Source organism: Salmo salar, chromosome ssa23 (genome assembly GCF_905237065.1).
Source record: "Salmo salar chromosome ssa23, Ssal_v3.1, whole genome shotgun sequence".
Classification (NCBI taxonomy): Eukaryota; Metazoa; Chordata; class Actinopteri; order Salmoniformes; family Salmonidae; genus Salmo; species Salmo salar.
Genome location: NC_059464.1, coordinates 38,168,697 through 38,183,769, shown reverse-complemented (window position 1 = coordinate 38,183,769; position 15,073 = coordinate 38,168,697). Strand labels below are relative to the sequence as shown.

Below are 15,073 nucleotides of genomic sequence, written 5' to 3'. Positions count from 1 at the left end.
TTTATAGAAGGAGTTGAGAACCATGAGCCTCCTAGGTTTTGTATTGAAGTCAATGTACCGTAATTTCCGGACTATAAGCCGCAACTTTTTTCCCAGGCTTTGAACCTCACGGCTTAAACAATGACGCGGCTAAAATATGGAATTTTCCCGCTTTAAATTTTTTTTTCTCCAAAAAAACACATTCTGTGACGTGCTCAGTTTTTTGGCGGCATGAAGCTTTCATTAGACCAATGAAATTGCCGAACGGGTTAAGGTCAAACAACTTTTTTGTTTACTGTTTAGATTAAATCGAGCGCTCTCAAACTTCCCATCATTCTGATTACGGTAGTCATTTTGTCACCCTCATCATGGCAAAGACACAGAGAAATCCATATGATGCAGCTTTCAAGTTGAAGGCGATTGATCTGGCTGTTAGAAAAGGAAATAGAGCTGCTGCACGGGAGCTTGGTCTTAATGAGTCGATGATAAGACGTTGGAAACAGCAGCGTTAGGAATTGACTCAGTGCAAAAAGACAACTAAAGCTTACTGCTAATATATATTTCTTTGTTACAAGCCGTGTTTCGTTAAAGCCTATTTATTTTTGTTACAAGCCTTGTTTCGTTAAAGCCTGTGTAAAGCTCATTTGTTTCAATGTACCGGTAGACACCTGCGGCTTATAGACATGTGCGGCTTATTTATGTTCAAAATAAAAAAAATGTTACAATTCAGTGGGTGCGGCTTATATTCAGGTAGTCCGGAAATTACGGTACCCAGAGGAGGACGGAAACTAGATGTACAACATGGTGCTACCCAACAGAGTGCTGTTGAGGCTACTGTAGACCTTCATTACAAAACAGTGTGTTTTAATCAATTATTTGGTGGCGTGAATATATTTAGTATTTAGTATCTAAAAAGGATACATATTTGTTTTTTGTGTATTTTACCCCCTTTTTCGATCTTGTCTCATTGCTGAAACTTCCCAACAGGCTCGGGAGGTGAAGGTTGAGTCATGCGTCCTCCGAAACATGACCCTCCAAACTGCATTTCTTGACATCAATGTGTCAGAGGAAACACCATTCACCTGACGACTGAGGTCAGCCTGCAGGCGCCCAGCCTGCCACAAGGAGTCGCTAGAGAGCGATGAGCACTGCGATGCAGTGCCTTAGACAGCTGCGCCACTCAGAAGGCCAAAGGATAACTTTTTTAATGTTTCACTGTTTTTCTTTTTATGAAATTCACTGATGAGTGATGGGTTCGGATTTTTCTAAACTTTTAATATTATTAATCATTAGTTATAATAGAAGTATGAGGGGTGCCATAGTCTAGGGTTTACACCATAAGTTAATGTTATCTGTAGAAGGAATGTATATGGTGGAGGCAATTAAGCTTGGAATGTGCTGAGTGCAGGGAAAACGATCACATGTTGGCAGGCACTGATAAGGGTGGGGAGCCGTGGTTTAGTGATGAAGGGGGCCGATGTCAGGTCAGGTCACGTTAAGGGAGAAGGAACAGTTTATTGCCCGTGTGACTTAATTTCCTGCCTAGAAACAGAGATGTAGTGTTTAGAGAGAAGGAGGAGATTCTACCCCAAATTGGAGTATATATACCACCACTATTGGAAATGTGTTTTTGTCTGTTCAGCTGTTTCATCCTTTGGGGTGAATAAACTTGGTTTAAGCTTTCATAGTGTCCGTCGAGTTCTTACTCTGATATTTAGAACCTAACAGGAGGATGGTCCTCCCCTTCCTCCTCTTAGGAGCCTCCACTGATATACATTCATAGAGGATTGTATACATTGTACAAACTGTGTTTGCGTGCGATCATGGGTGTATTCATTCTGCCGATTCTGTTGAAAAAAAGTGGTACCGTTGGTTGAGCATGGCACTTGCAACGCCAGGGTTGTGGGTTTGATTCTCACAGGGGACCAGTACGAACAAATATGAAAATGTATGCACTCACTACTGTAAGTCACTCTGGATAAGAGTGTCTGCAAATGAACGCTAATGTAAATGGAGTGTCATATTAACACGTGCAAAGCCTTTGAATTGATTTTGATGACAATCATCTCTGAGCACTGTAACTGGGGAGTTCTCTGAGCACTGTAACTGGGGAGTTCTCTGAGCACTGTAACTGGGGAGTTCTCTGAGCACTGTAACTGGGGAGTTCTCTGAGCACTGTAACTGGGGAGTTCTCTGAGCACTGTAACTGGGGAGTTCTCTGAGCACTGTAACTGGGGAGTTCTCTGAGCACTGTAACTGGGGAGTTCTCTGAGCACTGTAACTGGGGAGTTCTCTGAGCACTGTAACTGGGGAGTTCTCTGATCATTTCTGAGCACTGTAATTGGGGTTTCACTGCTGTTTGAACTTGAATAGCTAGATAGCAGGATTGTCAACAGAGCTGAGAGGTTTCTTAAATCCATGGTGAAAGGTGTTTCCTGACAGCCCTTGTAGGGCAGGCTTTCCCAACTCCAGTCCTCCAGTACCCCCAACAGCACACATTTTAGTCTTAACCCCAGACAAACTCATCTGATTCAACTCATTAGGGCTTCCCTGAATTACACAATATGAATCAGGTATAGTTTTGTCCGGGGCTACAACACAAATGTGTGTTGTTGGGGGTACTGGCGTAATTAGGAAACACTGTCCTAGGAGATAACGATAGATTAGAGTTTGTGTGTGCACTGTTCCCTCTACATGAAGTGGCTGGTGGAGTGTAGAAGGTCACATTAAATCATGAAACAGATAGCTCTAAACTTTGTTTACCCTCCGACAAAACATTGGGTCATATATTTAACCAGAAGTGTTACCAGATTATGTCACATTCCATTTGATGTTCTATTTCATTACGATATTCCCCTCAGACAACATCCTATCATGGCGCCCCTCAGAGAAGCGACACGCACCAACACGCCCCAAACTCCCTCAATTACACAACGCTGACAGAGATGACAACAACTAAGCATAACAATTTGGAGGTTGGGAACACCAGGGGGAGCAGATTGGCCATTACCCTTGAAAGGGTATAAATAGAGGAGATAATAACTAGTTTTGTTTGGGACAGTACAAATGTGGTGAGATGGCTCCCCTGATGGAGCTGAAAGAGACACAAAGAGATGGTACAGGTGCAGATGGTCATTAAATGGACTGTAACAAGGAGAGATTGGATTTCGAGGAGAGATCATCGCTTAAGTCAGAGCAGAGCGCCTAATGATATATTAAAGCAGTCTGAAAATGATGGAAGGTTATTATGGACCTCATTAAAGATGGAGGAGCGCTTCTGTCGACGCGCCGACATGCCTTATCAAGTGCTGTTTATTTAAATTCCCTGTGATGAATTCGCCACATCTGGCAGAGGTTTTGGAAGAAGGATGGCACACGTGTATGTGTGTCCGCTGTTTTAAGCAGGGAGTCAACAACACCTGAGAACTTCCAAATTTTGCAAAAACATCAAGCTAACTACATAAGTCGATAATACAGTATGTCAGGGACCTAAAGCCAGGTGGTACCATCTCTTATGGTTTGAAACTTAACGCAGTTTTCTAACTAGAGAGGATGGGTGGGTGGATTAATTTCTTTGGCTCCCTCATCTCTATTCTGTTATTGTCCACATGAGTAAAACAGATAGTATTATTCTGTTTCTCTCTCTCTCTCTTCCTCCATCTCTATATACATGTTCTCTCCCCCCTCTCTTCCTCCATCTCTATATACATGTTCTCTCCCCCCTCTCTTCATCCATCTTTCTATACATGTTCTCTCTCCCTCCCTCTCTTCCTCCATCTCTATATACATGTTCTCTCTCCCCCTCTCTTCATCCATCTCTATATACATGTTCTCTCTCCCCCTCTCTTCATCCATCTCTCTATACATGTAATCTCTACCCCTCTCTTCCTCCATCTCTATATACCTGTTCTCTCTACCCCTCTCTTCCTCCATCTCTATATACCTGTTCTCTCTCCCCTCTCTTCTTCCATCTCTCTATACTTGTTCTCTCCCCCCTCTCTTCCTCCATCTCTATATACCTGTTCCCTCTCCCCCTCTCTCTTCTTCCATCTCTATATACCTGTTCTCTCCCACCTCTCTTCCACCATCTCCCTACACCTGTTCTCTCTCCCTCCCTTCCTTCTTCCATCTCTATATACCTGTTCTCTCCCCCTCTCTTCCTCCATCTCTCTATACATGTTCTCTCTCTCTCCCTCCCTTCCTTCTTCCATCTCTATATACCTATTCTCTCTACCCCTCTCTTCTTCCATCTCTCTATACTTGTTCTCTCCCCCCTCTCTTCTTCCATCTCTCTACACCTATTCTCTCTACCCCTCTCTTCTTCCATCTCTCTATACATGTAATCTCTACCCCTCTCTTCTTCCATCTCTATATACCTGTTCTCTCCCCCCTCTCTTCCTCCATCTCTCTACACCTGTTCTCTCTCCCTCCCTTCCTTCTTCCATATCTATATACCTGTTCTCTCCCCCCTCTCTTCCTCCATCTCTCTACACCTGTTCTCTCTCCCTCCCTTCCTTCTTCCATCTCTATATACCTGTTCTCTCCCCCCTCTCTTCCACCATCTCTCTACACCTGTTCTCTCTCCCTCCCTCCCTTCTTCCATCTCTACATACCTGTTCTCTCTGCCCCCTCTCTTCCTCCATCTCTCTACACCTGTTCTCTCTACCCCTCTCTTCTTCCATCTCTCTACACCTGTTCTCTCTACCCCTCTCTTCTTCCATCTCTCTACGTCTGTTCTCTCTCCCTCCCTTCCTTCTTCCATCTCCCTACACCTGTTCTCTCTCCCCCCTCTTCCTCCATCTCTCTATACATGTTCTCTCTCCCTCCATCTCTATATATCTGTTCTCTCCCCCCTCTCTTCCACCATCTCCCTACACCTGTTCTCTCTCCCTCCCTTCCTTCTTCCATCTCTCTACACCTGTTCTCTCTACCCCTCTCTTCTTCCATCTCTCTACACCTGTTCTCTCTCCCTCCCTTCCTTCTTCCATCTCTATATACCTGTTCTCTCCCCCCTCTCTTCTTCCATCTCTATATACATGTTCTCTCTCTCTCTCTCTCTCCCCTCCCTTCCTTCTTCCATCTCTCTATACGTGTTCTCTCCCCCTCGCTTCTTCCGTCTCTAAATACCTGTTCTCTCCCCCCTCTCTTCCACCATCTCTCTACACCTATTCTCTCTCCCTCCTTTCCTTCTTCCATCTCTAAATACCTGTTCTCTCCCCCCTCTCTTCCACCATCTCTCTACACCTGTTCTCTCTCCCTCCTTTCCTTCTTCCATCTCTATATACCTGTTCTCTCTACCCCTCTCTTCTTCCATCTCTCTATACCTGTTCTCTCCCCCCTCTTTTCTTCCATCTCTCTATACCTGTTCTCTCCCCCCTCTTTTCTTCCATCTCTATATACCTGTTCTCTCTACCCCTCTCTTCTTCCATCTCTCTACACCTATTCTCTCTACCCCTCTCTTCTTCCATCTCTATATACCTGTTCTCTCCCCCCTCTTTTCTTCCATCTCTATATACCTGTTTTCTCCCCCCTCTCTTCCACCATCTCTCTACACCTGTTCTCTCTCCCTCCCTCCCTTCTTCCATCTCTACATACCTGTTCTCTCTGCCCCCTCTCTTCTTCCATCTCCCTACACCTGTTCTCTCTCCCTCCCTTCCTTCTTCCATCTCTCTATACCTGTTTTCTCCCCCCTCTCCTCCACCATCTCCCTACACCTGTTCTCTCTCTCTCCCTCCCTTCCTTCTTCCATCTCTATATACCTATTCTCTCTACCCCTCTCTTCTTCCATCTCTCTACACCTGTTCTCTCTCCCTCCCTTCCTTCTTCCATCTCTATATACCTGTTCTCTTTGCCATGACCCTGCACTCTCTATCCCTGTCTCTTTTTCTTTCCTCTCTCCTCCTCAACTCTCTCTTCTCTCTCCTTCACCTTTTTACATTCTCATCTTCTCTTCTCTTTCATTTGCTATCCCCCTCTACTTACCCTCTCATTCTCACCTTCCCTTCTCTCTCTCTCTCTCGCTCTCTCTCTCTCTCCCTCTCTATTTCTCTCTCTCATATTCACTCTCCTTTGCTCTCTCTATGTCTCTCTATCTCGCTCTACTCAACACTTTCACATCTCCACCTCTTCACTTCTTTCTCTCTCTCGCCCCAACATGTCTCCACCCCTCCATTCCTCTCTCTCCCACCCTTTCCTCACTCATATATCTCTTCTCATTGCCTCTTATGCAAGCCCTCCACTTCTCTCTCTCCAACCCTCTCTCCATCACTCTACCTTCCCCCCTCTATTTTCCTCCACCGTTCCCCCTCTACGCCTACACTCCCCTTCTCTTTCATCCCCTCCCTCTATTTATCCTCTTCTCTCACTCCTTTCCCCTCCCCTGTCCACTCCATTCCACTTCTTTCTCTCCTTCACCCCCCCTCTCTCTATCCTCTTCTTCCTCTCCCCACAGGTGGCGTGTGCATTGCCCAGTCTCTGAAGATCCCCAGGGAGCCGATGCCGGGGGAGTTTGACAAGCTCATCCTGCGACTGCTAGAGACCTCCAACGCCCGAGCCGTCATCATGTTTGCCAATGAGGACGACATTCGGTGAGTGTCTCTGTCTCTCTCACACAAACACACCCACTCGCACACACACACACACACCCACTCGCACACACACACACAAACACATACACACACGTTCTCCTTTAGTCAGTACACTCTAGGCACCATCGAGTCAAGTACAGAGGGTTTATCCTCCATCAGTTAATCCACAAACTCCTCACTGTGGATTGAGATAACAATGATTCGATTAACTCCAGGACACTTGGTAAAAGGGCCTTGTCTATGTGGTGCAGTGCCTTGCATTGCTGTTCCTTTCAGCGCATAGGACTCAGAGGTTATCTCGACTTTATCTGATTAAGATTGAATTAGCCAGTGATGGTAATCTGCACAGTTGAATATTAGAACTGGAATGAAAGCATTTTCCCCGTACCTCTCACCTGAACACCTGCAACCCGAGGGAGGGAAACAACTCAATCCCCCATGCACCAGAGGGTAATAAGTAAACTCACTTTCCCAAAATCCTGAGGACTAGCTAGAACCACGCAGCTTTCCTAGTTTTGTTATATTTGGCCGGATCTCCCTGAGGTGGAACTCAAGAGGAGTTGAGAACTTTGGGAGAGGGTGACTTTGCAGGAATCAAAACTTTAATATGGCTTTGTTTCACATTTACCTATTTCTTTAAATAGTAATATGGAAGCCATCAGGCTTGCAAGCTTAGATAGATCATTGGAGATATTGGAAATGTATCTCAGATTGGATGATGCTGCAGTTGGGGTCAAATCCATACAGTAAGTGAATTCGAAATTCACTGAATCGAAATGTAACAACTTTCTTTTTCTTTTTCACACAGCCGTATCCTGGACGCGGCCAAACGCAACAACCAGACGGGTCACTTCCTGTGGGTGGGCTCAGACAGCTGGGGCTCCAAGATCTCCCCTGTGGTCCAGCAGGAGAGAGTGGCAGAGGGGGCCGTCACCATCCTCCCAAAGAGAGCCTCCATAGACGGTGAGAGATCAGGGGAGACTGAGCCTCGCTGACCGTGCCCAGCAAACAATGGGACATAATGGATGTGTTTCTAGCACTGTGAGATGTACAACCATGATGTGTTATGAAGTGTGGCTTTAACCTGAAGGTGAAATACGTTTATATTGTCCTTATCCCAGCCTTCGACCGTTACTTCCGGAGCCGTTCCCTCTCCAACAACAGGAGGAACGTGTGGTTCGCTGAATTCTGGGAAGAAAACTTTGTGTGCAAGTTAGGGATGCATGGCAAGCGACCTGGGAGCCCCAAGAAATGCACAGGTACAGCATGTTCTATCTTATGTACTGGGACTGTGGGTGTTTGGGGGGAGGAGGGCATAACTAGAAAAGTGTTCACTGAAAATACTTGTTCAACTGTGGTAACGGAAACAACCCTAACCTTGGCTGCCATTTCCACACAAGTGGGAATGTCATTGTCTGGGGACGAGGTACACAAGAGGACATGCCCTCAGGCAGCCAGAGAGTCTGCTGCTGTGGAGTATCTGCATCCTTATTCTCCACAGACCCTAACCCTGCTAGTGTGGATTACCTCGCCCCCCCCAGCCAATCAATGCCATGCTTTTGATAGGCAAGAGGTGATGGATGTTGGTGGGAGGTGGAGGGAGTGTTGTGCTGTTGTGAATTCTGCAGTTGCTGATTCTGTTACGTGCGTACAGTATGGATTATTAAGGTTAATGGTCCTATGACCTATTACAATTTACTTTGATTATCTCAGCCCCCCTGCACCAAGTCTAGGCTGACTCATACCTCCAGTTATAGCAATGTCATTTCATCCCACTGGAACGCCACATTCAGTATCTAGGGGAATATGTGGGAAAAGGGTGTGCTGTAGTTTGAAATGGGAAACCGTATGTGTCACTCTTCTGATGTAAGTGCCTGAAGCAGAAACAACCATATTACAGACATGCTGTATGACAGAAGATGTGGATGTCATGTGTTTGTGTTGAAGACATCTGTTTTGTTCCGTGAAAGTGTGTGTGTGTGTGTGTGTGTGTGTGTGTGTGTGTGTGTGTGTGTGTGTGTGTGTGTGTGTGTGTGTGTGTGTGTGTGTGTGTGTGTGTGTGCGCGCACGCGTGTGTGTAGGAAGACTTTATGTACGTTGTGTTGAATGCATGATCATTTGTAATAATAACATTTTCAGTCATAAAACGCTGTTCATGCGCCTGTGCAATTGTTTTTTAGTAAGTGTGTGCATTTGGTTTTGTATGTTGGATGTGAGTGTATTAATGCAGCCTTTGAGATTTTTCTCGCCCCAAAAACTCTGTTTGTGTCGGGGGGTATGCTGAGACAGACGGCTGTCCCTAGCCCGTATCCCAGACAACGCTTATTGTTCTGACACGGTGACTTGAAGTAATGAGAATAATTATGGTGCTGTCGTCTCCGTGCGTCGCTCCTTTGTCTCCTCCCTACCTATCTTTCTCTCTCTCCCTCCTTCTCTCCCTCTCTCTCTCCGTCTCTCCCTCTCTCTCTCCTTCTCTCTCCCCCCTCCCTCCCTCCCCCTCTCTCTCTCTCCCTCCCTCTCTCTCTCTCTCTCTCTCTCTCTCCCTCTCTCTCTCTCTCTCTCCCCCCTCCCTCCCTCTCCCCTCTCTCTCTCTCTCCCTCCCTCTCTCTCTCTCTCCCTCCCTCTTTCCCTCTCCCCTCCCTCCCTCCCTCTCCCTCTCTCCCTCCCTCCCTCCCTCCCTCCCTCTCTCTCTCTCGCTCTCTCTCTCTACTCTTTATCTGCAGTAGGATGCACACAACGCTCCAGTGCCGATAGATTCAACAACACACAGCCAGATTGACTGATTATTATCTGATTTTTTAAAGGGGAGGCATCAAATCATGACAGCGTGACAAAAAACGCAGCACATTCTGTCACCTAACAAAGCAGATACGTAGTGATCCAGCGAAAGCATCACACACTAACTTTGGTGTGGAGGGAAATTATAAAAAGTCGTCGCACTTAAGCCGACTGAGGGAGACAGCCAGATCAGCCCGAGGGTTGTTCCAAAGTGAATTCCACATCACATAGCTTAGCACGTACAGCGCTTGTCTGCTCAGAGCTGCATTGTGCTGACTACAATGTCCCCACTGTGTGGGGGCGAAAAAATGTAATCCTTGATGATTTTGAGGAGTTTTCTGGAGCACAGGCACTTTGGGACAAATCCTTTGGAACATGTCAGACACACCAAACAGGATTTGGGAAATGCAAGGTGAGAGTAGCCAGGCAGCAGCAGGGCCGAGAAGAAGAACAAAAAAACAACCATCTCAGCTTTCCAAAAATATCCCCTGTATCGTACAGTATCCCCCTCCATTATGAAGCTCATGTCATTTTGCCTGAGCAAGGTAGACGGTCTGAAAGCCGTTTACCCCTGTCAGAAGCACTCCAGGCTTTTTTGCTCTATTCTTTCCCATGTGCGAGAGTGAGGGTAGCAGCTTCAATTGATTTTATTAGCAACTGGTGATTGAGTTTTGGTGAGGAGAGGAGCTGCATCTTTGATCTGGAGCAGAGTAATCATACAACAAGACAAACGGCTGAATCAGCACTACCTCTGGTCATCGTCCACCTGTGTGTGTGTGTATGTACTTCTTTTTTGGTTTATGGCCATTGCAATATCACACAATACCCCATCCCTCTTTTAAACCTACAAAGAAAAGAAGTGCTGACATACTAGAGAATGCATGTCATGTTCATGTGATTAAAACCAGGTGTTTGTGGACATATACAGGGTCTATAGAGAGTCTACCCTTAGATTTCTTCACATTTTATTGTGTTACAAAATGGGATTCAAATGGATTTAATTATCATTGTTTGTCAATGATTTTCACAAAATACTCTGTAATGGTAGATATTTAGAATTTTTTTAGATGAATGAAAAATAAAACAGTAATATTCCTTGATTAGATAAGCATTCAACTCCCTGAGTAAATACATGTTAGAAACACCTTTGGCAGCGATAACAGCTGTGAGTCTTCTTGAGTAAGTCTCTAAGAGTTTTGCACACCTGGATTGTGCATTATTCTTTTCAAGGTGGGGACGGAGTGACGCAGCTGTCTAAGGCACTGCATTGCAGTGCTAGCGGCATCACTGCAGACCCGGGTTCGATCCTGGGCTGTATCACAACTGGCCGTGATCGGGAGCACCATAGGGCGGTGCACAATTGGCCCAGCGTCGTCCGGGTTTGGGGAGGGTGTGGCTGGGGTAGGCCATCATTGTAAATAAGGATTTGTTCTTAACTGACTTGCCTAGTTAAATAAAGGTGAAATAAAAAATTATATAAAAAAAGGTGTTGGGGATCATGGATAGACAGACATTTTCAGGTCTTGGAATAGATTTTCAGGCAGATTTAAGTCAAAACTGTAACTTGGCCACTCAGGAACATTCACTGTCTTCTGGGTAAGCAACTCCAGTGTACATTTGTCTTTGTGTTGTCGGTTATTGTGCTGCTGAAAGATGAATTCCACTCTCAGTATCAGGTGTTTTTCTTGCCTTTGCTTAGCTACATCCCTTTTCTTTTCATCCTGAAAAACTCCCCAGTCTTTGCCGATGTCAAGCATACCGATACCATGATGCAGCCACCACCCTGCTTGAAAATAAGGAGGCAGTTACTCAGTGATGTGTTGTGTTGGATTTGTGTCGTAAGTATGTGTAAGTATGTGTAATGGCTCCGACAGAGAGGGCTGCTGTGCTTCTAACTCTTAGGAAACGTTGCAGTATTTTTTTTAATGTATTATTTCTTATATTATTAGCCCAGAATTGTTTATTATTTTCAATTATTTTTTACAAGCATTTTGCTACAGCCGCAATAACATCTGCTAAACACTGTACAGAATATGACCAATAAAATGTTATTTTATTATTTATGTTTGTTGGATTGTCTATGTAATACAAGAAAATGTTAGTATGCGTGTGTACAGACCTGTGTGTCACCACATACTACATACAGTCGGAGCAGACAGGAAACAGTGAAATGTAAGCACCAGTTCTCTCAGGCATAAACATCAGATATCCTGTGAAATGTCAATGATGTTTAATTTAGCATTGCGTTACTGCTTTGCTCTCTTTTGTCATTAAATCCTATGTGAGGCTTAAAGCCAAATTGTGTCTGCAGTGGTCGTACAGCATTTACTGCGACGCGGCCTCCACAGAAGTCAGAGCATTCATACTTCTTGCGCTGCGCAGAGCAGAACAGAGCTGTTATGAAGGAAGTTGTCAAGGAAGTGAGTTTGTGTTTATACAGGACCTCCCACCTCCACCTACCGTCAACCAATCGTGTCATTGTGGAGCTCTACAGAGCCCTCCGCATTGTTGCAAAATTTGGGAGTTGATTTGGCCTCCGCAAGCCTCCGGAGGCTCCGCAATTGCATCCCACCCTCTGTATGGAGCTTCCGGACTGCAATGCCGGATCAAGCATAAATGAGCTTCAAAGTTTAACCATACTGTAGTGTAAAGTGCCATTACACAACCACAGATGTACCCACTTGCTTCTTATGCAGTTAACCATGGAGTGTTTTCCCTACACTATTATGTTGGGCCACCCGCCTAGCCGCCACCCACTTCCAGCCAACTTCTATTGGCCACCGGGAAACGCCAGAGAAACAGATACCCTGGGGCAGAATGTGCAGTCACGAACACACACTTAATAGCACTTGTGTAACAGCTGTATAGTTTCTCCTGCCTCGAGGCAACAAATACAGAACAGAAGCCATAGAAGTCCCTGTAAAAGAGCTGTTCTCCAGTGGGAAATGAGAAGAGTCACAACAAAGGACTTTCGGAATCAACACACACTTATGCTCTAAAAGGTGGTATACAATCCGCTGCAATGTGATATAATGCAGAACTAATGGGTCACTTCAGGCAAAAATAAGTTGTTTTGTTCCGTGAAAGTGTGTGTGTGTGTGTGTGTGTGTGTGTGTGTGTGTGTGTGTGTGTGTGTGTGTGTCTGTCAAGTAGGTCAGGTGTGTTAAGTGCACTGTTAGATGGTAATTGCTGTTGCTCATAATTTAGTACCTCTTTTACTCAGTTTGACAGTATCTTGCAGTGATGATGACATTGAATACTCTGTGGGCACTTATCTTTTGTAGTGGAGGAGAGGGAATCAAAAATGAATTCGCATCGAGTGCATTCGGAAAGTATTCAGACCCCTTTTCCCACATTTAGTTACAGCCTTCTTCTAAAATGTATTAAATAAAAAATGTTCCTCATCAATCTACACACAATACCCCATAATGACAAAGCGAAAACAGTTTTTTTGTCACGGTCGTCGTAATAGATGGACCAAGGCGCAGCGGGTACGTGAATGCTCATTTTTATAAATCCAAAACAAACACGAAAAACGAAAAACGATAAACAGACGACAAAACAGTCTTGTAGGCAACACACAGCAATACAAGAAACAATCTCCCACAAACCCCAAAACAAACATACTCCTAATTATAGGACCTTCAATCAGAGGCAATGGCAGACAGCTGCCTCCAACTGAAGGCCCCAACACCAATTAGCAAAACATAGAAATACAAACGACTAGACAGAACATAGAAATAAACTAACATAGAACAATAACCAAAAACCCCGGAATACATAAATCTAACACCCCTCTACATACACAACCACCCCGAACCATATAAAACAAATACCCCTGCCACGTCCTGACCAAACTCAAATAACAAATAACCCCTTTACTGGTCAGGACGTGACATTTTTAGAAATGTTAGTCAATGTGTTAAAAAGAAAAAACAGAAATCAATTATTTACATAAGTATTCAGACACTTTTTCTGAAACTCAAAATTGAACAGGTGCTTCCTGTTTCCATTGATGATCCTTGATATGTTTCTACAACTTGTTTGGAGTCCACCTGTGGTAAATTCAATTGATTGGACATGATTTGGAAAGGCAAACACCTGTCTATATAAGGTCCCACAGTTTTTCAGTGCATGTCCGAACAAAAACCAAGCCATGAGGTCGAAGGAATTGTCTGTAGAGCTCCGAGACAGAACTGTGTCGAAGCACAGATCTGGGGAAGGGTACCAAAAATTGTCTGCAGCATTGAAGGTCCCCAAGAACACAGTGGCCTCCATCATTCTTAAATGGAAGAAGATTGGAACCACCAAGACTCTTCCTAGAGCTGGCCGCCGGGCCAAACTGAGCAATCGGGGTAGAAGGGCCTTGGTCAGGGAAGCGACCAAGAATCCGATGGTCAATCTCTGACAGAGCTCCAGAGTTCATCTGTGGGGATGGACGAACATTCCAGAAGGACAACCATCTCTGAATCACTCCACCAATCAGGCCTTTATGGTTGAGTGGCCAGACGGATGTTTTTCAATGGCACGGAGGGAAAGATAAACAGAGCAAAGATCCTTGAATACCTCATACTGGGGTGAAGTTTCACCTTCCAACAGACAACGACCCTAAGCACACAGCCAAGACAACGCAGGAGTGGCTTCGGGACAAGTCTCTAAATGTCTTTGAGTGGCCCAGCCAGAGCCTGGACTTGAACCCAATCAAACATCTATGGAGAGACCTGATAATACCTGTGAAGCGACGCTCCCCATCCAACTTGACAGAGCTTGAGAGGATCTGCAGAGAAGAATTGGAGAAACTCCACAAATACAGGTGTGCCAAGCTTGTAACGTCATACCCAAGAAGACTCGAGGCTGCAATCGCTGCCAAAGGTGCTTCAACAAAGTACTGACTAAAGGGTCTGAATCCTTATGTAAATGTAATATTGTATAGGGTTATTGTCTGTAGATTGATTAGGGGGGGGAATAATTCCCCCCCTCATCAATTTTAGAATAAGGTTGTAAAGTAACAATGGTCTATAAATCACAGTAAGTTAGGGGTAAATGCCCCATTTGGTCTATACATCACAGTAAGTTAGGGGTAAACACCCCATTTGGTCTATAAATCACAGTAAGTTAGGGGTAAACACCCCATTTGGTCTATAAATCACAGCAAGTTAGGGGTAACCACCCCATTTGGTCTATAAATCACAGCAAGTTAGGGGTAAACACCCCATTTGGTCTATAAATCACAGCAAGTTAGGGGTAAACCTTTTAGGTCCTATTGATTTCCTTTTCTTTTGGCCTTTTTACACTGCACTACTTTGATGACACAAATTAGGTCCAGGAAAGATACTTGTGTAGTGTAAAGAGACAGATCTAGATGCAAATCTCTCTTTAACTACCTCCAGAGTGGTATAGTGTAAAGACAATTGCTCTCCCACACCACATGTCCCTGCAAGAATTACCTTAATACCAGTAGACAGAATTTTTGCTCTGTTAGCCAAATTGTAAATGAAATGCTTTTCAAGTATCCACACATTTGTCAATCATTGCATTAATCAAGTGTGTGGAATATGCTATGTGGAATATGGTTTAGATGAGAAGCTTTTATTAGTTATTTATAGTCTATTCAATATAGTATTTATGGTGGGGGAAAGTGGGGTATATTGAGCCCTTTTTTACATTCATCACCAGTACGTCAAGGGAAGTATAGTATTCTTTCTAACAAAGATATATACATATATTTC

The 15,073-nt window shown here is 44.6% G+C and overlaps 1 protein-coding gene across 1 annotated transcript in view; it reads left to right on the top strand.

Annotated features, from left to right (window-relative positions):
• grm8b (glutamate receptor, metabotropic 8b) overlaps nucleotides 1–15,073 on the top strand; it is a 224,807-nt gene that overhangs the window by 159,589 nt on the left and 50,145 nt on the right. Inside the window, exons 4-6 of the mRNA XM_014170001.2 lie at nucleotides 6,431–6,566; nucleotides 7,375–7,529; nucleotides 7,688–7,825. Coding sequence (XP_014025476.1) covers nucleotides 6,431–6,566; nucleotides 7,375–7,529; nucleotides 7,688–7,825 — 429 coding nt within the window. The remainder of the gene's footprint in view (nucleotides 1–6,430; nucleotides 6,567–7,374; nucleotides 7,530–7,687; nucleotides 7,826–15,073) is intronic.